We start from the raw sequence: 23011 nt of genomic DNA on the forward strand, positions 1-23011 counted from the left end.
CCGCAAGAATGCTGAAGCCCCTCAGGCCCAGCCCCCCCAAGGCCTCCAGCTCCTGGCTTTGTGTCCCCCAGTAGGGCTCGGCTGCCTCCTGTCACCTCCCTGCTGGCCTCCCGCCTTCCAGGCACTTAACCCAATCTGCAAATTGGTCTCATTTGTTATCTGCGGCTCCCACTGGAAACAGAGCCCCGCACCTCAGCTGCTAGTGCAGGGCGGCAGGGAGAGAGCATCCCTCGCCCTGGAGGGCAGAGTCTATGCAGAGGCCCTGGGTCCATAGTGTCCGTCTTTGTTGCCCTCGGGTGTGCTTCCTCCCCCTGCCGGTGCTACCTGTCCCTCGTCTGCTGGCCAACACCTGCTCCGCTCTCTGAGCCCAGCGCGGAGGTGTCCCTGGGGACATCGTCCCTGCGCCCACAGTAGGTGGCAAGCCAGGCCCCAGAACAAGGGGCCTTCGCTTGGCAGGCGCCCCTGGGGACCCTTTGCCGCCACGGGAGCCCCTCAAGGTGCAGAGAAACAATCCAGAAAGATCTTAGCGAGCAGCAGGCGGGCTCCCAGCCTGGCAGAGCGGCCGGGGGAGGGGACCAGCTGGTGGGCGACGCTGGTTTATTGACGCTGAGGACACACGGAGCCCTGGGGAAATCAAGGTGAAAGGCTGCAGCCCTGCCGGGGAGGACGCCCACCCGCCTATCAATCAGCGGGGCCGGGACAGGCAGCTGTGCAGAGGGGTCCCTAGATCAGGGCGATCAGGGCGCCGCCAGCTCTGTGAGGGCCACCCCAGGCCCAGGCATTGCGGGGCCCGGCAGCCTTAATGGGGGAATATCTGCCACCGGCTTTCTTGTCTTGGGACAGGCGTTGGGCACGGTGGTTACAACGCCTTTAGGAACCCCTGCATCCCATGGTGGAGAGTCTGGGTTCAAGTCCCAGCCCAGCTGCGAGTCCAGCTTCCTGCTAATGGAGCGTGCTGGGGAGGCAGCAGGTGGAGGCTCATGGACTTGGGTCCCTCACCTTAGAGACCCGCATGGCATTCCTGGCTCCTGGCTTGCAGATGGGGAGTGCTCTCTCTGTGCCTCTCACATTAAAATCCTCTGCACTTGACATTGTGTGGGTAACCAGGTAGTGGGGGGGAGGTGTGCTCAGTGGTCTTGGCCCAGAGGGCACACCTCAACACTGGCCCTGGGATCCTGGCTTGATCATGTGCTGCCTGTCAGCTACCCAGACCCAGCCAGTGCCTGACAGGGTAGCAGGAGAGCAGAGGCAGTCTAGGACCAGGGAGGGAACAGGCGGGTGGCTGGGAGCGGCACTCTGGGAGGGAATCCACCCAGGAGCTCAGCAGCTAAAGAGGTCAAGTGAGTGACACGGGCAGGGGACAGGGTGGGAGAGCCCTGCCCCCAACCCCCCACCCCAGCTGCCGGCAGAGGGAGTGTCCTGGGCGTCCCACCTGCTCCCCCCCCCCCCCCCCAGTGCTGAGGCCATCTGAGCAGAGTGAAGATGTCAGAGAAAACCCCAAATCGGATTGGGGCTCCTGCTCCCCCTTAATGAGGTTCATTATCAGCTGCTCTGATCCTGGGAAAACCCAGCAGGCAGGATTAGGGGCAGGCTCCCTGCTGAGCAGCCAGCCAAGGCCTGGCTCTGACAGACACAACCATCCTGGAGACAGGCAGCGTGCCTGGCCCAGGAGGGGCGGCCGGGGGGTCCCAGAGTCCCGGTGCGGGGTGGAGACTGCAGGAGCTGGGCACCCAGAGCTCCGTGCACATGGGGGGAGGATACACCCTCCTACCTCCCCCTACCATCGTGGCCAGGAGCTGTGTCCTGGGGAAACCCAGGTGTGGCTGGGCCCCGTGCATCCTGTTCACACCTGGACATTGGGTGTCTAGAGTAGCAGGTTGAAGAACACACACTGAAGCTTGCCTTAACAAAAATAATTTATTCCACAGCCCTCCCAAGCAGTGGGGGGTGGAGTGGGAAGCCAGCATGGGAACAGCACTGCCCTCCTTCCCCTCCCCAGCGGGAGGGGGAGCCCCGAGGGGGAAGTTGCTCCCATGCCGTCCTCAACCCCGCAACCTCCACATCCAACATGAGCATCGATTTAGGGACCAAAGTAAAAAAGCAAGACCCAGCTCAGGGGGGGAGACGAAGCCCAAGGGGGCCAAGCCAAACACATTTGCAGCCACCACCTTTCTCTGTGGCTTCCCAGAACCAAGGCACTGTCGATCCCAGCCTCCTCCCTGTCCCAGGCCAACATGGCCAGGCAGGTCCCCACAAACCCCACCCAAGACGCCCTCGGCAGACCCCCAGGACCCAAACCCCCAGGAAGTCTGGGGGGCTGCTGCAGAGGCCACTCCCTGTCCAGAAGGGCGCTGTGGAGTCTGACTCCAGCCCACCCGGCCGGGGCTGGGGGGACCCTCCTCTGGCTGCGGAACCTTGGAAACCCTGGCCTCAGCTGCCCAAGACCAAGCAAGAGAGATTGAAGCTTCAGCGGGAATGGGGTAGGACTTCAGATGAGCTGGGAATCAGGACTTAGGTGTGGGGAGGCGAGGGGCTGAGCCTCCCCAGACCACTGCCCATGGGGGCCGGTGAGCCTGGACCCTGATCCATGGAACTCTCCTTCCCAGCAGCCCCAGGGGGGCCCATGGGGTAACTGGTTCTCGCGGACACCCCACCGTCCTGGGCTGGCGGGACGGGAGTGATGAGGTGGTGGCTGCTTCTCCTGCCCCCTCGCACGCTCAGTGGCTCAGGCTACAGAGTGGCCTGCATGGCCCTTCAGGGCCCTTATCCTGGCCCGGAAGAAGGTGTACACGGCCAGCAGGCCCATGAAGGACAGGGAGTAGAGCCCCACGCAGAGGCTGGCATCCAGGTGGGAGAAGCCGCCGCCCAGGACCTGCAGCCATTGGCCTGGGGCCCGCCTGGCTCCCGCCCTGGGCTCCTCCTCCAGGATGCCGGCCAGCAGCTCGGCACCTCGACCCACACGCCTCAGCTCCGAAGGGCCTCGGGGCTGGTTCCCGCGGGGCTGGGACCCGGCCAGCAGCACAGCCCCCGTGTCTCTCCGGCTCAGCCGTCGCTGCCCCAGCACAACCCCCTGCGGCTCTGGCTCAGGGTGACCTGCCTCGGGTCCCTGGGCTGCAGCACCAGGGACAGTGGCCCCGGGGGACTCCGCCTCTTCGGCCTGCTCGGCGCCCAGAGTGGAGTTGCCCGTCGTCAGCTCCAGGGCGCCCACCACCAGCTTCGGTGCAGCGGCCACAGCCTGTGGCCCCCTCCGGGGGGCCCGCCCAGCTGGAGGGGGGTCCAGGGCGATGTTTCCAGGGGAGAAGTGGCCCTTGAGGAAGTTGAGGGTGGCGCCCACGTCCCACACCGGCGTGCCCTGGAGTTCGTTGTGGCAAGCGGAGCAGAGTTCACGCGGCGGCCACTGCACCTTGGGGAACTGGGGGTCCTCGCTGGGGGCGCCTGAGGGGAAGCACACACAGGTCGGCTGGGGCAGGCTGGGGCAGGCTGCAGCCCGCCTCCTCCCCAGAATGGGCTGCGAGAGAACCAGGTGCAGACCTGGCCTGCCCCCTTGGGGACGGGGGGCACCTGCCCACTCGGCCCCTGGCATGTCGGCCACTGTCCCCCTCTGCTGACGTGACCACCAGCCTGAACCCCAGGGCCAGGGTCTCAGTGATCTGTCCTGCAGTCCTTGGTTGGGTTGAAAGTATCTTTTTAGGTTATTTGAAAATTTCCAAATTTTCCGAAGTGGAAACACACTCAATTTCACTAGCTAAAGGGAACATGCATTTTAAGACAAGATCTCACTGTGTATGGCACCCTCCTTCACCCAAATTCAGCCTTTGGGGCAGGGGTCTCCCAGGAGAGGCAGAGGGGAAGGCCTGGGGCTCCTTGGTAGAGTGGGGCAGTAGTCCTGGCTACAGGCTGTTGGGACCCCAGGTGGGGTCAGTACATGGGGCAGAGCATCACCAGGGAACACTCCCACCCTTGGCTCCCATAGGAAGCCCCTCTCCCAAAGGTTCAGCCAGGAGACAGAAGCCAGGGACCATGAAGCAGCCAGCCGCAGCAGGAGGGCGGCGTTGGGGGCGGGGGCAACAAGTAGATTTGGAGGCCATGAGGCTCAGCCTGCACGCGCTAATTACCCCTGTGATGGGCCAGGGCCCCCTCCCCGCAGAGGGTGGGGGATGGCCTGCCTTGGGGCCCTTGGGGAGAGACCAAGGCTCCTGGTCCTCCAGCTGCAGCTGAGGGCGGCCGAGGTCACGGGGCTGGAGGGTCAAGTGGAGCATTTGGTGGCAGGGGTGTGGCGGGGCGGGCGGGAGATAGGCACGTGTCTTCCTTTCAAAGTCCACCAGGAGGCCCCAGGAGACCCCAGGCGCCGGCATGGCCACCTGCTCCGTTCAGCTTCTTTCACTCGGGCTCCTCCCCCAAGCCTCCCACCCAGGGAGTGCTACAGTCACGGCCACGTGGGCTCCCTGTCCACAGATGGCTCCCTCCCCGCCCTGCAGGCCTGGAGTTCAATGCTTTTGCCTGTCTGTCCCATCCCACCCCTGTGAACCGGAAAGAAACTGCTGACAATGGAGGAAATGCGGGAGACAAGGCCTCCCGCAGAGGAAATGGGTCCTGGCCTCTCTTTCCCAGCTGCCCACCGGAACACTGGACCCTTCCCAGCAGCAAGTGAGAACCCGCAACTCTCTCCTCCTGTGAGTTTGTGTAAGGGGCCAACAGCCAGAGAACGGAGCAGGGGAGGCAGGAGAGGGACCCAGCAGACCAGAGGGGGGGGGGGGGTCCTGGTGCAGAGGAAAGAATGGGCAATGGTTTGGGAAGACCAGGGTCTTCAGGGGTCCACGCCTTGGTTTCCTCATCCAGAAAATGGGTCTGATGCTGCCGCCGGGCTGTACCAGGGCTGGCAGAGCACATGTGAGCTGAACAGCACAGGGTGCGATCGAGACACTAAGTGCCCCTCGCTCATCTGGCCCAAGACCCCCAAGTGCCCCCCGCTTCCCCGCAGGGGACTCCGGCCCTTCCTTACCTGCGAGGCGGGCGTTGACCCTGTTGTGGCTGGACCAGAGCCAGAGGACGGCGTCGTTGGGGCTCCCCACCTTGTGCATGGAGGCGGCGGCCATCTGCTCAAAGTGGCCCGCGCACTCTCGGCAGCCAAAGAAGAAGCGGACGTAGCCCCGGATGGCCTGGAGGACCTCCTGGCCCTTGACTGCAAGGGGAAAAGACCTCATGCACAGGGGCCCTCCAGGCCGCTGGCCCCTGCCAGCCCCACCCCTTAGGGGCGCTGTCAGCGACTTCCCTACCTCCGGGAGGGGTCACTTTAGGGGGACCTCCTCTCCTCCAGACTCCTGCACCCCAGGCCCCCCTCGCTTATACTCAGAGCAAAGCCCCAGCTCTCCAGCAGGATGCTCGGTGCTGTAGCTGGAGGAGGTTGGGGCCACAGTGGCCACGCCCAGCCCTAGCCTCGCCTGCACATCCCCACCCTGCCTCCACCTTCCCTGGTCCCTGGTCCCTAGCCCTCTGGACAGGCCATGGCCAAGGCCTCTGTGCCTCTGTGCACGGCCCCACCTTCCTGCTCTCACTGAAATCAGGCCCCGCCCCCAACACACCAGTGTCCCCCAGACACGGCCACAGGACTCCCTGCTCCCCAGGGGCTGCTGCTGGGGCTTCAGACCCCAGCCCTTCCCAAGGCAGCCTTGCCCCTCCACCCCCCCGGAACCTCGGCACACTCTCTATTGTGGTGGCTAGCCCTCCAGGCTGTGGCTGGGTCAGTGCCCGCACCTGCTCATGCCTCACCCCTCAGCTCCCCACCTGCCACCCACCCCGCACCTGGACCGGCAGCCCCCACTTCCCCTCCTGCTCAGGGTCGCGTGCCTTCTCACCTCTGGGACTTCACTCCTGTGGATATGTTTCCTGTATCACTACTTTCTCCCTTAACGTGCCATCCTCCCAACCGGGGAAAGCGATTATAGTGAAGACTCACTCCCTTGCGCCCAGACCCCAGGCCCATTTTCTCCCAGCCTGCTTCGGGCTCTCTCCAGCCCAGTCTGACCGGGCCGCCATCTCCGCCACTCCCCACAACAGCTCTCGCCCCACACCCTGCGTCTTGTGCTGCACCCACACTGGCTGTCACCTGCGTTCTAGAGTCCTCTCGAAATGGCAAGGGGGGCCCCTTCGCAGGCGCCTGCTCCTAGCGGCCTGTGGATGCTGCGGGAAGGGGTGGGGGGACCCAGGCTTGGTCCTCACACTCTTCCCTGCTTCCCCATGGGAGTCCAGCCGGTCCCGGGGCTGCTACCACCGTGCATCCTCATATGATCTCGACTGGAAGTTGATCTCTCGATGCTGTGCCTCTCCTGGGAACCATGTACACCAATGCTGGGCTGTCTGATGGGCCCTGACAGAGTGGGGATCCCACCCTCCCACTCCCCGGGACCGGCCCCCTGCGGATGTTCGGGCTGCTGGACCCACCCCGTCCTCCTGCCCATCCTCTCCCTGCAGTCTGGCATCATCAGGTCCCACCAGCTCTGCCTCCTCCTCCCCCACACACCCAGCCCAGCCCCCGACCCCAGCTTCCAGACCGGCTGCCCCACCCTCCACCCAGCGTCCTTGCTAAGCCTTGATGGTTTCCATGGCAGTGGGCAGTGGCTTCTTATCCTGCCAAGGCCCAGGCCCAAACCCTCCCTCAGCAAGGTTGCAAGGTGCAGAACTCCCCCTCCCCACACGCCCCCTCCCCCGGACACAGGCACCGGTTCCCTGCACCTGCTGCCCACGGCCTGTGTTACAGCCCGAGCTGTGGCCCCCAAGGTTCCCATGTTCAACCCCAGCACCTCAGTGCGGCCGTGCTGGGGGACAGGACCTTTGAGGGGGTGACTGGAAAGAACGGGGTCGTTAGGGTGGACCATAATCCAGCATGACTGGTGGTCTTCTAAATGAACTGTGGGCACAGACAGGCAGAGGGGAGACACAGGGAGGACACTGCTGTCGGTGGCCCAGGAGAGGCCTCCGAGGCCCCAGCACCCCGGAGGCACCTTGACCTTGGATTCCCAGCCTCCAGAGTGTGTGTGAGCCCCTTGGCTGCGGGCGCCAGGACAGCCCAGGAGGCTCTTCCTCCCTCCCCAGAGCCTCAGCACCAGCTCCTCCCTGGAGAAGCCTCCCTGGGCTCTCTCCTGCCCTGGGGTGCTATGGAGATGCCCCAGGAACCCTGGCAGACCCCACACAGCTGTGCCTCTGTCCAGGATGCTCCTCTTCCTCAGTGGGAGCCCCTGTTCACCCCTCACCCCCAACCCCCTGCCCTGCCCTTCCCTCTGTGATCCACACTCCCCGCCCCATGGGTCTCACCCCGGCACCTCGGGGCACACTCTGCCCACCTGCCTCACCCTTCACAGTCCACTGCGGGCAGGGACAGCCTCTTTCCCACTGTGGCCTCCACGCTGGGCCAGGGCCCCAGATAAACCCACTTCCTACGTGGATGCTGTCCTTTCAGTCAGTAGAGTGGTGCGTGTGGGGCCGGTGCTGCGATGCACCTGTTACCCCACTGCCTGCAAAGCCAGCATCCCAGACAGGAGCATCGGGCCCAGTCCTGGGTGCTCCGTTTCCAATCCAGCTCCCTGCTGCTGTGCCAGAGAAGGCAGTGGAGGATGGCCCAAGTGCCTGGGCCCTGCACCCACGAGGGAGACCCAGGTGGAGTTCCAGGCTCCTGGCTTCAGCCTGGCTTATCCCCTGCTGTTGTGGTCACTTGGGGGAATGAACCACAAGATACAACGCCTCTTCTCTCCCTGCCACTCTGCCTTTCAAACAATTAAAATAAATCTTTTTATAAAAAAGAAACCACAGATGTGTGATGGCCTAGGTCCGAGAGCACAGGTACAGTTTGTGGGGAGCAGGGTGGAGGGGAGACGCCTACCCCAGCTTTCCCTGGAAACTTACTCTCCAATAGGTATCAGCTAACTGTGAAACAATTTTTTTTTTCTTTCAAGAGTACAAAAAAATGGAATCACAATTTCTTTTTCACAAAGACTAAAAACAAAGCAAGCTGTAAGCCTGGGGGAAAGCCAGGGAGAGGGCTCCAAGTGTGAGGGACCACCCCCCTCCACAGCAAGAGGCAGCCCAGGCCCGGGTGAGTCCTCCCAGCCCTCGCCTCCAGCGACGGGCTCCAGGCTGCCCCTGTGTGGCCGGCTGCCCCTGCAGAGACCCACTGGCATCCCACGACTGTGTCTGCCCTGTCCCCTAAGCACAGACTGGCGGCGGGGGCCGGGGAACTTCCCATGGGGAGCACAGGACCGGACTCACCTGCCTCTTGGGGGTGGTTTGCACTTCGCCGGCTGGCCTGCACGGTCAGGAAGTGGAAGAGGACCCACAGGGAGCAGGGAAAGCCCCGGAAATGTGGCTCGCTGCCCTGGCAGCCAATCCAGTTCACCTTCTTGGCCAGGACAGCGTCCTGAGGGACACACAGGGGAGCGAGGCTGAGTATGGCTGTGGACGGGCAGGAGCACGGGACAGGTGGTGGTAGAGACCCATGGTCCAGCACACACAGCCCCGAGACACACAGGGGCCCTCTCTCCATCAGCACCACCCAGCAAGGAGCAGCAGCTCTGGAAACCTGCCACTCAGAGCAAGCTGCCCCTCACTCCAGCCGCAACAAGGGCGCCCCCCACCCCCGCCCAGTCCCTTCAGGCTTCTGCATCCCACCTGCTCACAAGGTTCTGTGTCTGCGGGCTGCGGCACCCGCTTCTGCAAACAGTAGCGCAAGGGGTCCACAAAGGTGACCCCGGAGAGGACCCCGCTGGGGAGCACAGCGCGTGCAGAGGTTAAAACTCTGTGCGCTGCACCAGCTTCTGACCCCAGCCCGGCCACATGCCCGGCTGGGTGAACTCAGACACCCTCACTCGCGAAGTGGGGGCAGCACCACCTCCCACTACTGTTAGGAGGGCTGAATGAGGGATGGGTGCAGACAACTCAGTAGGTTCATCCATCATTAAAGGGAGGACCCAAATGCAAATTGGAGGCCCCCCCACCCCGGTCAGAGATTAACCCCTTCCTTCCCATAACAATCAAGGAAGGGGAGAAGATTTTCATGACCTCGCACACTCACCTCCTTCCTGCTGTCCAGGGCAGTTTTTAAAAAACTGTAGGGGATTTTCTTTTTCTGCTGTCTCTTGAGCCAGTCATTTATGGAATACAGGAAGTTCTGGACCAAGGGCCGGCCGGGGAAGTACTGCAGGGAGCGACAAGCACGAGTTGAAAGGGAAAAGCAATTCCCCAGAGTCCCAGAGTCCCGTGCACAAGTACGCCAACGTGGGCTTTCTGGAATGTTCCCCAAGCCATCAGGAAAACATTCTGCCTAAGGCACAAGTGTGGGTTCCTCACTGCCCGTGCTCTGGGGCACACAGTGAGGCTGGGGGGTAGGGGGCAACCCTGCAGGCCTCCCCACCTCCACACTCAGGACCAGCCCTGGGAGGAGGCTGGACACTTGTCCCACTCCCCCGGCTGCTGGGAGCCCTGGGTCACAGGCCCTCTGCTGACCCACCAGCTGGGCCAGGCCGGTCGAAGACCTCTGCTTTGTATTCCACGGGCTGCTGGGGGGTGGGGTGGGTAAGCCTGTGCAAGGGCCTTACAGGCAAGATCCAAATCTTGATGCTAACTCCCAGGAGCCTCTGGGGAGCATGAAAAGCTACCCTGACAATAAGTCGACTCAAATCTGATTAGTATCCGCACTTAAAAACCACAGGGGCTGCTGGGAGGGGATAAAAAGGTGTGTGGGCGTGCGCGCATGCACACACACACACACACATACATCGGAGGCGGGGGGGGGGGCGGGCAGGCAGGAGACAGCAGGTCAGATAAGCCCACCAGGAGGCAGGGGAGAGGACCAGACCCTGAGAAGCCCACAGAGGAAACGAGCAAAGAAAACCGAGCGAGACCAGGGCTCTGGGGAGAGCAGTGACGGCCCGACAGCACACCTGCGGGCAGACTAAGGGCTCCCAGACAGGCCCTTAAGGAGCCCCACCAAATTCAGGGGGCCGCCGCCCGGGCCGGGCCGTGGCTGTCCACACTGTGCCAGCTCGCCTTCCGTGGAAGGCAACCCTGCTTTGGGGCCTGCCGGGGAAGAAGGGGCATGAAGACCAACGGAGCCGCGCTGGGAAAGCCTGGTGACCACACGCCCCCCAGTGGCCAGCCCCTGCCAGGCACTCATACCAGGGCGTGCAGGCTGCGGCAGGGCTGGGTGCCGGAGAGCTGATGGTGGCAGCCCGGGCTGGAGGCAGGGCGAGCTCTCCCCCTCAGCTCTGACGGTCACGGGGCAGACGGGAAGTGGGTGTGAACCCAGGCGCTGGCCGGAGGACCCTGGGCCCGATGTGTTAAGCTCTGGGCCTTCATTTTCTCATCGACGGAATGGAGACAGCGCCAGGGCCCGCGCCATGGAGGTGGGGAGGCAAAACCAGGCCTAGGTGCAGAGAGCACTGGGCGGGGCCAGCCTGTCACAGCTCAAGGGACGGGGCTGCTGCGGTGACGATTCTGGGCCAAGAAGCCACCCAAGGGGAGGGCCAGGGCGCTCTGGTCCCGGTCCCTCTGCTCCCACTGTCAGGTGTCACTGGTGTCCCTTGGCCCTCTGTTCCAGGGCCAGCCCTGGTCTCACTGAGGGCTTGGCTCCTGGCAGGGTGGCTCCCTGGGATGAGGCCTTCAGGCGGGCGGACTGCGCTGGGGCTGGCGGGGCCCTCCCCATCGCAAGGGGTGTGTGGGAGCCTTCCCGGGACTGTCCCGGGGCCAGCACCAGGGTGCGCCCTAGACTCCCCACCTTTGTGGCTGCAGCTGCTTGCCCAGGCCCTGGGAGGGGCTCTGATCCTGGAATGGGGGGGGGGGGTCCTAGTGGACGGGCCCTAGGCTGTACGGCCTCTCACAGGGCCCCCTCTGTGTAACCACAGGGGCCTCCGATCCATCAAGTGGGCCGGGGGGGGGGGCAGCAGGGAAGAGGGGGCGGCTGTAGGAAGTTGCTGGGAGAGGCACAAATCACGCCGGGGCAGCTCAGTGACTGCAGAGCCCGCGTGCAGGGGGGAGGGGGCTGAGTCAGCACTTGTCCAGGAAGGGGACTGGAGCCACATCTGACTCAGCACGCAGCCCGGGCAGGAGTTTTAAGTAGGGCAGCACTGGTACGGGATCGGGATCTGGAACCGGAAGGAGGAGGCAGCGAGGGAGGGAGGGAGCAGCAGCCCCAGGTCCCCCATCAGAGGGGGGTGTGGCAGACAGGGAGTGCAGGCGCCCCACCCTGGACCCTGGCCACCTACTGCAAATCACTAGAGCTCCCCGGGCCCTGCAGTGGGGCTGCAGAGTGGGAGACAGGAGGCATCAGGAGGGAGGGGCCACCCTCAGGCTCAGAGTCGGGGGGGGGGGTGGGTCCCAGCAGGCAGGTAGGACAGCCACCGACTCAGCTGGGGCTTCCAGCGCTGGGTATCGGACTCTGTCCCACCGACCCCCGCCCGGGGCTGGCTGAGCCTGGCGGGCAGCAGCCCCGGGTGGACTTGGATGGCCGGGGAGGAGGGTCTGGCCCGGCGCCCACCTGCAGGTGCACACACGTGACCGCGCTCACCTTTGCCAGCACTGCCACGAACTTTTTCAAGGCCACCAAGCGCTGGCCCTCCAGGAGCGAGAACTTGCCCACTTCTACCCGCAGGATGTAGTGCAGCGCGGACTCCAGGTCAGCCATGTAGACCTTGGAGCTGAGGAAGACGGCGAGAAAGAGGGGCGTTAGCCGTGGGTGGGGGCTGCAGGCTACAGGGGGAGAGGAGGGGCCCCACCAGCCAGCACTTAGCTCTGCCAGGGATTTGCTGTGTGACCCTGGGTAAATGACTCGGCCTCTCTGAGCCCCTGATTCGTCATCTATAGGAGGATTACTACTACACTGCCCACAGGCAGGCTGCTGAGAGGACTAAATACAACACAAGAGGAAACCCCCGGCCGCTCCTGGAAGACAGTAGCCGGCGAGGCTCAGGCCTGTGCACCCCGGCTCGGCATCATGCCCTGGGCCAGCCCCTCCCACCACTCTTTGGGGGAGGCTTGCGTGGGCACCACGGTGCCCCAAAAGCCAGAGCAAGGGATTAGCTGGGAACTGGGGGTGCGACGGGAGGGGAAGCGGGGTGTGTCTGGGAGGGGAAGCGGGGTGTGTCTGTCTGTCTGGGCCAATGTGCTCTCTGCTGCCGGACTCAGAGCCAAGTCCCGCGCCCCAGACCCCCCCCCCCGGGCCACAGCCCACTGCATCACCCTCTGTGGGGCCTCCGGAAGTTGGTGCAGGGCACACCGAGGTGCCAGCACAGAGCTCGGCGGAAGTAAGGCCACTCCGAGCGTCGGCTTCCCAGGGCAGCTGGAAGGAGCTGGACGAGGATCCTAGCGAGCCCCCCCACGTCCCCCCCCCCGCCCCCGCCCCGCCGGCTCTCTGCTCTTCCCTTGATTTACTGAGAACGCGCTCCACGGGCACGCGCGTGCCACCTGCTGCCGGGACACAAAAGGCCTCCTTCCCCAGATGCGCTCACGCAGCGCCCCCTGGGGGCCGCTCCCCGACCCTGCACTGGGTACCCGGGCCAGGCCCCGGCGCTCGGCAGGCGGCTGGGTGCTGGGACCCCGGCGAGAGGCTCGCTCCCCACCAGCCAGGTAGGGGATCTGCCACCAGAGCAGGGCCGAGGAGCCTCTGGGAGAAGGGGTAAGGGCCACGCACAGCGTTCCCATGAGCCTGCTGTCTTCCCGGAAGCAGTAGGCCCCACGACAGCAGGTGCTGCCTGTGGGTTTCTGGGTTCAGTGTCTAGCGCTGTCCGGCTGGGGAGGGAGGAGGGACCCAGGTGCGCCCTTACCGATCTGCAAGTTTCCACACCGTGGGCGCTATCCTGTGAGCCGTGGTGGGCGCCACCGTGGAGCGCGAGGCCTCCCTGGTGAGCCCAGACAGCCTCTGCAGGTAGGCTGTGTAGAAGGCCCGGGTCTCCTTGAGCCTGGGAGAGAGGAGAGCAGCGGAGGGGAGGCAGTGAGGCTGCAGGAACGGGGCTCCGGGGCACCCACGGCAGCAGAGGGAGCAAGGCGGCTCCCCTGACAACTGCCCACTCCATCTCCCCGGCGACATCAACATCAAGGCCCCTTGGCCTCCAGCCCCACGTTGAACTTCCATCGGGAAAAGCTGGGCCCAGGAACGTCTCAATCTGTGTCCTCTGGTGCCAGCTGCTGGGGACACAGCAGCTGGAAGGGCAGGCGGCCCCCGTGGGGACAAGGTCAGCCCTGCACATGCCCAGATGGTGGCAGGGCCGGGGGTGCGGGTGCAGGTGCAGGTGGGATGGGGGGGTGGGAAGCTGCCTGCTCCCTGCAGGTACCAGGAGGTGAGGGGACGCCTGCCCCCCCCAAGCCATAGGAGTCGGGTTTGTGACTTTTAACAACACAGCGTAACTAGCAAAAGGCCAGGGAGCCCCCTGAACCCTGCTGGAGCCCGCCTGCCCTAACTCTCTCTGCTGGTGGAGAGGGGCCCCGGATGGCCAGAAACGTGTCCAGGCACAAACTGCCTGCCACACACAGGCTCAGAGCCACCAGGCGGGAGGGGCGTGCGCCCAGCAGCGGCGGTGACGGTGACGGGCTGGCCCAGGGGAGCTGGCATCGGTGAGCATTGCTTTCCACTCCGCTGTCCTGGCCCAGTGTTTGCTGACGAGCAGATGGCTGGGGAATGGCATCGTCACAAACAATTTTCCCCTCCACCAGCTCCCGGTGAGGAGGGGACAATGCCTCTCCCCCCAACCCTGCCCCAGCCCCGCCCTGTGCCCCAGTGGCCAGCGCCGCCCCCTGGCCCCTCTAAGGGAGCTGCCTGGGGCCGGGCGAGGCGCTGCCCTGCCGGCCCCGAGGAGCGCTCCCTGGGCACTCGGGCAAGCCTGGCTCTCCCTGGCTCCCCGGCTCCTGACGGCAAGGCGAGGCTAACATCAATCATGTGCCCAGGGAGGGCACCCAGGCACCATCTGGCGCCATTTAACGGGCCATTCGGCAGCGGGAGCCTGACAGAGGGCTGAGCCGGCCTGATTGTCTTCTCTTGGATGCTGGAACAGCCTATTGTCTGGCTCCTAATGAACTTTTCTGCAATTAGGAAACCAAGGGGAGGGAGAGTCAGGCGGAGCTGAGCCTTTGCCAGGCCCGCAACCTGCCCACGAGTCTGTCTGTGACAGAGCGGGGGGGTGGGGGGGGCACCAGTCCTCAGAAGACCCTCCCCAGAGAAGGGGCATGTCTCCCAGGGCGGGCAGGGGGAGGAGGCACTCACACAGGCACGCGGGAGACAGAGCCGTTCCGAAACAGCAGGTAGCAAGACGGGAAGTCGGTGACGCCGAACCTGCTCACCGCGTCACTCTCGGTGTTCAGGACCCGGCGCACCGCCATGCCTTGGTGCTGGGACAGGTCCAGAGTCACCTGCAAAGACAGGAGACTGTCACACCATTGGGTGAGGGAGCCGGAGCACAGCCCCAACTCAGCGCCCTGGGCGGGCACTAAGCTCTAAGCTCTAAGCCGTCCCAGCTCTAAGCCTTTCTTACTTTTTTTTTTTTTTGAAGGATTTATTTACTTATTTTAAAGAGTTAGAGAGAGAGAGAGAGACAGAGACAGAGACCTTCTATCTGCTGGTTAACTCTTCAAACAGCCTCAAGCCCGAAGCTGGGCCAGGCCGAAGCGAAGTTTCGTCCAGATCCCTGGGTGCATCCAGATCCCTTGGGCCATCTTCCACTGCTTTCCTGGGTGTATTAGCAGGGAGCTGGATAGGAAGTGGAGCAGCCGGGTCCTGAATCGGTGCCCATATGGGATGGTGGCGTCCCAGGAGGCAGCTCTACCCACTATACCACAACTCTGCCCGCTGGCCCCAACTCTAAGCCTTTCACAGAGACCGATGGATGGATGAGGGACTCACAGCTCCAGCCACATCTGGGCGACGAGTGCCAAACACTGCCCCAGACAGGGCCTCGGAGCTGGGAGACCGTGCACCTGGCCTCACCAGGCCCAACCAGCTGCAATTCTCTTTCCTATGCAAGCAGTCTGGAAGAGCTAAAACCTACTGTGGGTTCACGTCTCTGTATATATGGCTAATCAGAAAAAAATATACTTATCACACGTGCTGATCCTATCTTTAGAAAGAAGAGAGAGTCCGTGTCATGTCCTGTATGCAGACGATCTCACTGTCCCTTCAGAATCTCCCTGTAATAGCAGGTCTCCTCACACGAGGACGGGCCGAGCCGTGTGCCATGGCCGCCTGTGCGTACATCCCGGCTCCACGGCGCCACGCCTCTCCACGACTCAGTCTCCGAACGTGCCCAATTAATGCCACCCACAGAGGGCTGTTGCAAGAACAGAATAGGTTAATTTTATAAAAAATGCTTGTACCAAGGCTTAGCACGTAGTAGGGCGGTGCGGTGGCTAACTAAAGCTGCCACTTGGGCCACCCATGTTTCACATTACAGTGCCAGGTTCAAGTCCTGGCTGCTCCACGTTTAGGATCCAGTCTCCTGCGAATGCACCTGGGAGGCAGCGGACGACGGCCCAAGTCCCTGGCCTCTTGCCACTCACACGGGAGACCTGGATGGAGTTCTTATAAACTTACAAAGGGCCCTGGATGAGTCCTTATAAAGCACCTGCTACCTGCCTAGTACTGTGAAGAAAGGTTACTGTTTCTACTTTACAGACAGGGAAACGAGGCTCAGCAAAGTTGAGCAGCTTGATGGAGGACAGACCCCACAGGTGCCTCACCCGGCCAGGGACCCCGACTTCCTCATGAGGGGCTGGGTCAGCTCCAATGCCCCCTTCTTCTCCAGATACTCAATCCCGTTCTACGGTGTGGGATGGGACGGCGACAACACGGGCCTGGAAGCCAGCCAGACTGGGTTCAAAGCCCTGTGTTAACAAGTTACTAGAGGTGTGGTGTTGTTACGGGACCATCTTCCTGAGTGGTGATTAGCAACAACGTGTATCGGCAGTGCAGTCCAGTGCTCCACAGACAGCGGTGTGGGGTGTGGCTTCCCCAGGAAAGGGACTAGCCCTGAAGGTCTTCAATGGAAACATCCAGTCCCTACACTTCCCCGCTTCTCCCAGCAGGGGTCAGGCCAGTGCCAGTAAGAAGTGGCCGAGGCGGAGACGCGACACGGAGCAGGAAAGCCTTCTGGACACAGCTCTCCCAGAGCCATCCAGCTCACCTCTCGACCCAGGTAGGAGCCTTCCTTCTCGAAGATCAGGGCCAGATACTCCTTGTCGCTTCTTGCAAAAAAGCCATCGATCTCCTTCATCCTGCAAGACACAATCCTGGCGGTCACTCTCCCCAACCAGCAACACGACAGAGTGGGCACAGCCTCCCCGCTCCCACGGCTCCCTCCACCAGCACCAGTACGGGCACAGCAACCTTTGGTCTCCAAGGATGCTGCCGGTACCTCACCCTGTTCCTCAGCTGACCCGCTCTGTTTGTGTTTTGTTTTAGGTATTTTTTTTCCTGTCTCTTTTAAAGGAGGAGTGAGCAGGAGGCGGGGCCGGGGAGGGACGCTTCGAGACCGGGTGTCTCCCCCTTCTGGGCAAGGCCCGGGCTTAGCACATGTGGGCTTTATTGGTCCCCTGGGAGACTGTGATTAGACCCCATCAGAGATGAGCTCAAGTGTGCAGAGGCGCCAGCTGGGGGCCTGCCTCTCCCGCTCAGGCCTGGGAAAGGCACCGAGGAACCAGGAGGAGCCAGGAAGGCCCGGGACCGGCCATCTGGGAGCTCAGCCGGCCTTGCTCTAGGGACCCCAAGGCCCAGGTGCAAATAAATAAAGACCAGTTGTAATGTCTCGGCAAATCAGAGGATTAATCTATAATTAATCTATATATTGTTTTAAAAGTTTTCTGGGGCCGGTGCTCTGGCGTAGCGGGTTAAGCTGTTGTCAGCAGTGGCGGCATCCCATATGGGCACTGGTTCGAATCCTGGCTGCTCCTCTTCCGATCCAGTGCCCTGCTCATGCTGGGAAAGCAGTGGAAGATGGCCCAAGTCCTTGGACCCTCCCTTGCACCCACGTGGGAGCCTCGGATGAAACTCCTGGCTCCTGGCTTCAGCCAACTCCAGCCCCAGCCATTGTGGCCATTCGGGGAGTGAACCAGCGGATGGAAGACCTCTCTCTCTGTCTCTCCCTCTCTCTCTGTAATTCTGACATTCAGATAAACAAATAAATAAGTAAACCTCAAAGTTTCAACAGAAAACAACATGGAAGCGATTTGCTTCCTTCCTCCGGCTAAGCCAGCCCACCGTCACACACGCTTCGGGGGCCAGCAGGGGAGGCGTGGCAGAGGGGAGACTGCACCTCCTTTCCCCCTCAGCCTGGGCCCCTGCTCCCCTCTGCAGGACCTGATGACACGGCAGCGGCCACCTCCCAACAGAAGGTGCAACACAGGCGGATGCTGGAGCCCAGCCAAGTGACAGAGCACTTGGAGGCGCTGGGCGGGGTGGGGGCGGCGGGGGGCTGAGTGTACAGGCCCCTCAGATCACTTTCCCACATCTGCCTGGGGTGGGAGGGGCTTCTCAGCTCCTGAGACCTTCACTGAGTTCTAGGCAGGGCTCCCTTGAGGAGTCCCTGCCGGTCATGGACTTGATCTTTCCCGACAAGGGTCCCTGGAGCCGGGCAATAGCCCGTCCTGAGTTCTCCTCCAGACGTGGAGGACCTGGTGTTTTTCATCCATCTCCCTCTCTGGGGGAAGCTTGGGCAAGATACCATTCACCTCACTGTCCTATTTTCCCAGGCAAGGGGCCTGGGGAAGCTGGCCTGGCTGGGCCACACAGGATGCGGCCAGTGCACCTGTTGCTGGACAGCACAGGGAGCTGAGGCCCGCCCCTCCACCAGCACAGCTCAGGAAACGACCCAGACAGGGTCCTGCCCTTTCCTCTCAACCATAAGCATCCTCTTTTTCTCCTCCCAGGCCTGTTCTGACCATCAATGGCCTTCCTGGGTGCGTGAACTCTCGCTGTAGCCCCAAACACCCCTGAGGTGGGGGCTGCAGCAGGTGGGACGTGAACCTGCACCTGCTCGGCCTTCCCGCCTGGCCGCACGGGGCTTTGCGCCTACCAGAGGGCCCCTGGGCCAGGACCTGCGGCCAGAGGGAGCCCGGCACCAGCCACATTCGCTCCCGAGGCCCTAGGCCCCGCCGCAAAGGCAGCAGGAATAATGGACACACATTCCCCACCCTGGGGTGCCCACCACCCCTCAGCCCCAGGCCTGGGGCCCTGGCCTATAGTGCACCAAGCCCGCCCCAGCCCAGACTACCTGGCAGGCTCCAAGGGAGGGCAGGCCGTGGGCCACGTGTCACGGTGGGTCTCCAGGGCGTCGATGAGCCTCTCTCGCAGCGTCGGCACGTCGGCCCCAGCCACTGGGAAGGCAAAATGGGCGCAGGGGGTGTCGGGAGACGGCCCAGCGTTCAGCCACGGGCCAGTCCCTCCGCGTCACCTTAGGGGGCTGTGTCCACTCTGGGCAGGAGGGCTGTTCTGTGAACACAGCGCCCCCACCCCTCACCCTGACACCTGCAAGGCGTCTCCAATCATGCTTCCCCCCAGGTATCTCCTGGGCCAACTGGGAGGACTCTTTCCAGAGGAGATAAGGCAGGCTGGCCCTCACCCACACCCGTGTGGACCCTGCTGGTGCCAGGGCTCCCTTCCACCCCCACCCTGCCCAACCCCGCAGAAACCCAAGTGAGAAAGGGAAACAGGTCCAACAAGACAAGCAGAGCCAGACACCCACCTGGCAGCGTGGTTCCTGAGCCATCCTTGGAAAACGCCTGGAAGAACTGCAGGCAGACACATGGAGTCAGCGGAGGGGAGAGACGTGGTTGCGCTCACGACCCAGCCACCACGAAACAGGCGCACGGCTTCTTCATCTGACACTTGGCAACAGGGGCGCAGACCCAGACCCCCTGCCTACTGTCCTCGCATCCAGTGCCTCCGGACGGCTGTGGACCCCTCCCCCCAGAACCTGCAGCAGCCGCCCCCAGGCACTACTGGACACGGACTTTTATTATAAAGCACCAGTGTGTGGTGCGTGGCTGAGAGACACTTGCTGTACACGGGAACAAAAGACCACTGCTGCTGTTCCTTGCGGACAAATCCCGTGGGAAACGTCAGCTTCCTCCCTGCCTCTTTCCACGTCCTGGAAAAATGGGCTTTGACTCCCATGTCTCCGTTCCCAACAACTCCCCGCCCGCCTGGCAAAGCAGACGCTGGACACGGGGAGTTGTCTCCAGCCACGCCCCCTCCAGGGCTGGGCCTGAGCTCTGGGAGAAGCAAGCCTGGTACCATCGGCCCAATTCGACCCATCGCTTTGTCCTCTCTGGCCACGTACACGACACCCCGGGCCTAGTCTGTCACTTCCTTGGGGCGAGAGGACTGGCCTTGCACTCTGGGTTTCCACTTGGGCTGCCCCTGCCTGAGCTCTCCTGGCTCAGGGGGAACTGGCTGGGTAGAGGCTGAGGCTGGGAGCGGCCCCGCACTGCAGGGCTATTTTGCTACCTGGGGCCTCCCCTCCACAGCATGGCCATTTGCCTCCTCCCATGCGCATGGTTAAGAGTGAGCCCTGAGGTCTGGCAGACCTGCGCCTAGCTCTGCTATACTCGTGCTGTGTGACCTGGGGCTGCCCATCAACCTCTCTGAGCCTTAATGTTCTCTTGAGGATGTCGCCTGCCGTGAAGACTGCTGGGAGGATTCCCTGCCTCTGAGGGTTTAGCAAAGGACCCGGTGCGTCCGGCAATCAGAAGATGCTGACCGCCTCGTCACCACCGTCCTCTTCAGAACTGGAACCTCACACGGAGCCTCTCCTTCATCAGCACCAGCTCACCCACAGCCAAGCTGGTGCCGGCATCTAAAAGGGGCTGGACATCTGGCATGGCGGTCAGGAAGCTCTGGGGATGCCCGCAGCCCTGTCGGTGCCTGGGTTTGAGTCCCAGCTCTGTTCCTGACTCCAGCTTCCTGCCAGCGTGCACCCTGGGAGACAGCAGGTGACCAGTCGAGCGGTTGGGTCCCAGCCACCCACGGGGAAACCCAGACTGAATTCCCAGCTGCTGGCTGTGGTAGGCATTTGGGGAATGAGCTAGTAGATGGGAGAGCTCTGTGTGTGTGTGTGTGTGTGTGTCTGAAATAAACACATTTTAAAAACATGTTTAAAGAAACTGGCATTGCCTGCCCTGGAAGGCACCTCCCTGGACCCCAGCTGAGCTGCCACGGGAGCCTGGAGTTGCTCCAGGAGCCCACGTTCCTAACAGCGACCCAGGGGTGGGGGGTAGGGGTGGGACAGGAACTCCTACTTCCCCGCCGTGCCCATCTGCCTGTGCCCATCTCCTTCTACAACCCTCACCAGCTGAGCTCCGCCTCCCAGGAACTTTCCCCTACGAAGCAATCTCCGCCATCACTTCCCCTTTCCACCGGTGCTCTAGCCCCCCCCACCTCCCCGCCTCTCCATCGGAAGAGAAAGGGCAGAAGGGAAGGAGGAGGAGAACAAAGACGGGCCTCACCCCTCTCCAGCTGTGCCACTTCCCTTCCGTCCCACGCGCCCCACTCATCTGCTCCCTTCCCCGCCCTGGGCTCCGTCTGCCCCAGCTCCCACCCCACAGGCTGAACCTGTCCCCAGAACCCTGCCTGGTCTTCCTCCCCGAGGCTGTTCCTGCCGGCTGCCCCTCCAAGGCCAGCCGTTAGTGCCCTGTTTCCTCGTTCGTGCCCTGTTTCCTTGGAGCTCTCCTCCACGTCACCACCCTCCCCTGGCTGACAGCGAGCAGCCCTTCTGGGCCACCCCTGCCCATCCTGGCCTCACCCTCGACTGCTCCCGTGCCCTCTGTCCTGGCCACGTCCCGCCCCAGGCTCTCCTGCAGCCACACCTCGGATGGTGACCCTCTTCTGCTCTAAAAACCCTCAAAGGCACTGTCGCCAAGGAGGAGCCCAAGCTGCAGTGTGTCGCCACGGGTGCGTGAACCAAGGGACCAAGGACAAACCTGTGGATGCCCCTTTGCCACAGCTGCCTGCTTTGTTCAGATGATTCGCACCCAGAACCCCCCCACACCCTGGTTCATCCACACCCTGGTTCCTCCCGGCCGCCTCCACCCAGGTGTCGGGGTGCACCGCCCCGCCACCCCACATGCAAGACTGACTCACCCTCCCTAGCCCGCTTCTCCACCTGTGCTGCCTCCCGCCCCCACAGCCCCCTCATCCGGGGGGCGGAGGTTCTGTGACTCTGACCTTTGTGATACAACAGCCCTCACCTTCCCCACCTCCTGCCTTGCGCCTGACCTGGACGGTTGCGTCCGTCCCTGGAGGTGCTCCCTCAGGTGCCCTGAGATGCTAACTCACGGCTTCTGACCTGTCTTGCTCCTCCTCCCATCTCTCCACCGCCCCCGAATGAGGTCGGAACTCACTGCATTTGAGGCCTGCTGGGATCCGAGCCCAGGAGTACCTTCCTACTGCCCCACTACTGCCCACACTGCAGACACAGGGCGCTTCGGGCTGAACTGTGCGAGCGAGCGGCTGCCGGCCCCTTCCCACCCGGAGGCGCAGGTGGTGGTGGGGGTCTGACCCTGCAGGACTCAACAGACATCTGCCAGTTGGCTGGGGAATCTCTGTCTTTGATCATCCTGGTTGCTCAGGGGGGAAATCTAGTCAGGGCGCATTTCTGCCCTCTTATTAAAACACATCTTGAGAAAGCCAGCGGTGGAGGTGGGCGCCGGCCCAAGAGGAAGCATGGCTTCTGAGCCTGCAGGAGCAAGCCTTCTCACCGTGGGAGCAGTCGGCGCCAGGCCCTCTCCTCTCATGCCTTACTCGGGAGCTCTGGAAGGCCTCCAGCCTCTGCCCACGGGCGGGAGCCCAGGTGGCGCAAGGCAGGTCCCTACGAATCTAAGGAACGGCTGCCCAGAGAACACGCGGTGACCAGCGGTGGCACTGAAGTCAAGCTTCCACATCAAAGCTTGAGGGAAGTCTGCAGACGGGGGATGGGGAGCCCAGAGGAAGCCCTCTGCTGCGGGCAGACAGGTGGACAAGGCGGAGAAGGGGCCACCAGCTGGGCACTCGGCACGTGCGCCAGGCCTGGGGCGCCTCCTGTGATACTGTGCACAGCGCTGGGCAGCCGGCACGCTCCCACTCGGGACACACTGCCAAGAATGCAGCAGCCACAGGCGAGGGAGAAAGTGGACATTTACCAAACCCCAGGACACACGGGCACCTCGGCACGGCCTGCGTCACGCTTGCCAGATGCTATCACCCCACTTTTCAGACCAGGAAGCTGAGGCCCGCGGCTGGGCGCAGTCGGGCGCCTTTCCAAGTGACACAGTTAAACTCTCATCCTTCTCCATGGAACCTTGCAAAGGGACAAGACCCGGCCTCTCCCACCCCAGGCTTGGCTCTGTGACAGCCTCGGTCCAGCCCAGCCTCTGGGCACCAAGGGGCCTGTGCCATTATTCACAAGGGGCAATCCCCCTGCCGAGGCGCGCAGCCTCCAGGGCCCGCTCTGGCCAGGACCTGCGCACAGCGGCCCCTCCCTGCCGAGCCTTGTTTTCCCCCAGCCAGGCCCCAGCTCCAGCTGACGGGACCTGGCCTGGTGTTTGCTAAACAGGCTGGGTTGGTGGAGGCTCACTGTTTGCTCACGGTGGCAAGGAGCAGGCAGAGAAAAAGGACAGTGACAGAGGTCATCGGGGTGGCTTGTCCCCACGACACCAGCAGCAGCTGTCTCCTCCCCTGCCAAGGCAGGCAAGAGCCAGGTCTGGCCCTCCAGGGTCTGCCTGCTTTCTAGGGAGCCCCGCCTCCATGCCTACAGGCACTGCAGCTCCAAGCGGGCGGTGGGCGGCTCCAGAGTTCTGGAATCCATCTGCGTGGTGTTTGCCAAACACTACCAGGAAGCCTGGAAGCAGGCTGCAGAATGAATTTTGGTGAACCGCAGCTGGTATTTTTTTTTTTTTTTGAAAGAAATGAACAAAACAGAAAATACCAGCGCGTACTGCACTTAGAGCAAATACTGTTTTCTGAGACTTGTGTTTTGGCAATGCTGGGTACAAACCTACTTTGGGTTCG

At 62.8% G+C, this 23011-nt stretch overlaps 1 protein-coding gene across 1 annotated transcript in view; it reads right to left on the bottom strand.

The window, feature by feature from the left end:
• Positions 1-1898: 1898 nt before the first annotated feature.
• QSOX1 (quiescin sulfhydryl oxidase 1) overlaps positions 1899-23011 on the bottom strand; it is a 34629-nt gene continuing 13516 nt past the window's right edge. Inside the window, exons 3-12 of the mRNA XM_062192942.1 lie at positions 18711-18756; positions 18240-18342; positions 16155-16245; positions 14243-14388; positions 12810-12944; positions 11555-11684; positions 9065-9187; positions 8263-8410; positions 5003-5182; positions 1899-3435 (exon numbers count right to left, since the gene is read on the bottom strand). Of these exons, the coding sequence (XP_062048926.1) occupies positions 2726-3435; positions 5003-5182; positions 8263-8410; positions 9065-9187; positions 11555-11684; positions 12810-12944; positions 14243-14388; positions 16155-16245; positions 18240-18342; positions 18711-18756 (1812 nt within the window). The 3' untranslated portion in view covers positions 1899-2725. The remainder of the gene's footprint in view (positions 3436-5002; positions 5183-8262; positions 8411-9064; positions 9188-11554; positions 11685-12809; positions 12945-14242; positions 14389-16154; positions 16246-18239; positions 18343-18710; positions 18757-23011) is intronic.

The sequence above is a fragment of the Lepus europaeus genome, chromosome 5 (assembly GCF_033115175.1).
Source record: "Lepus europaeus isolate LE1 chromosome 5, mLepTim1.pri, whole genome shotgun sequence".
In the NCBI taxonomy this organism is placed as follows: Eukaryota; Metazoa; Chordata; class Mammalia; order Lagomorpha; family Leporidae; genus Lepus; species Lepus europaeus.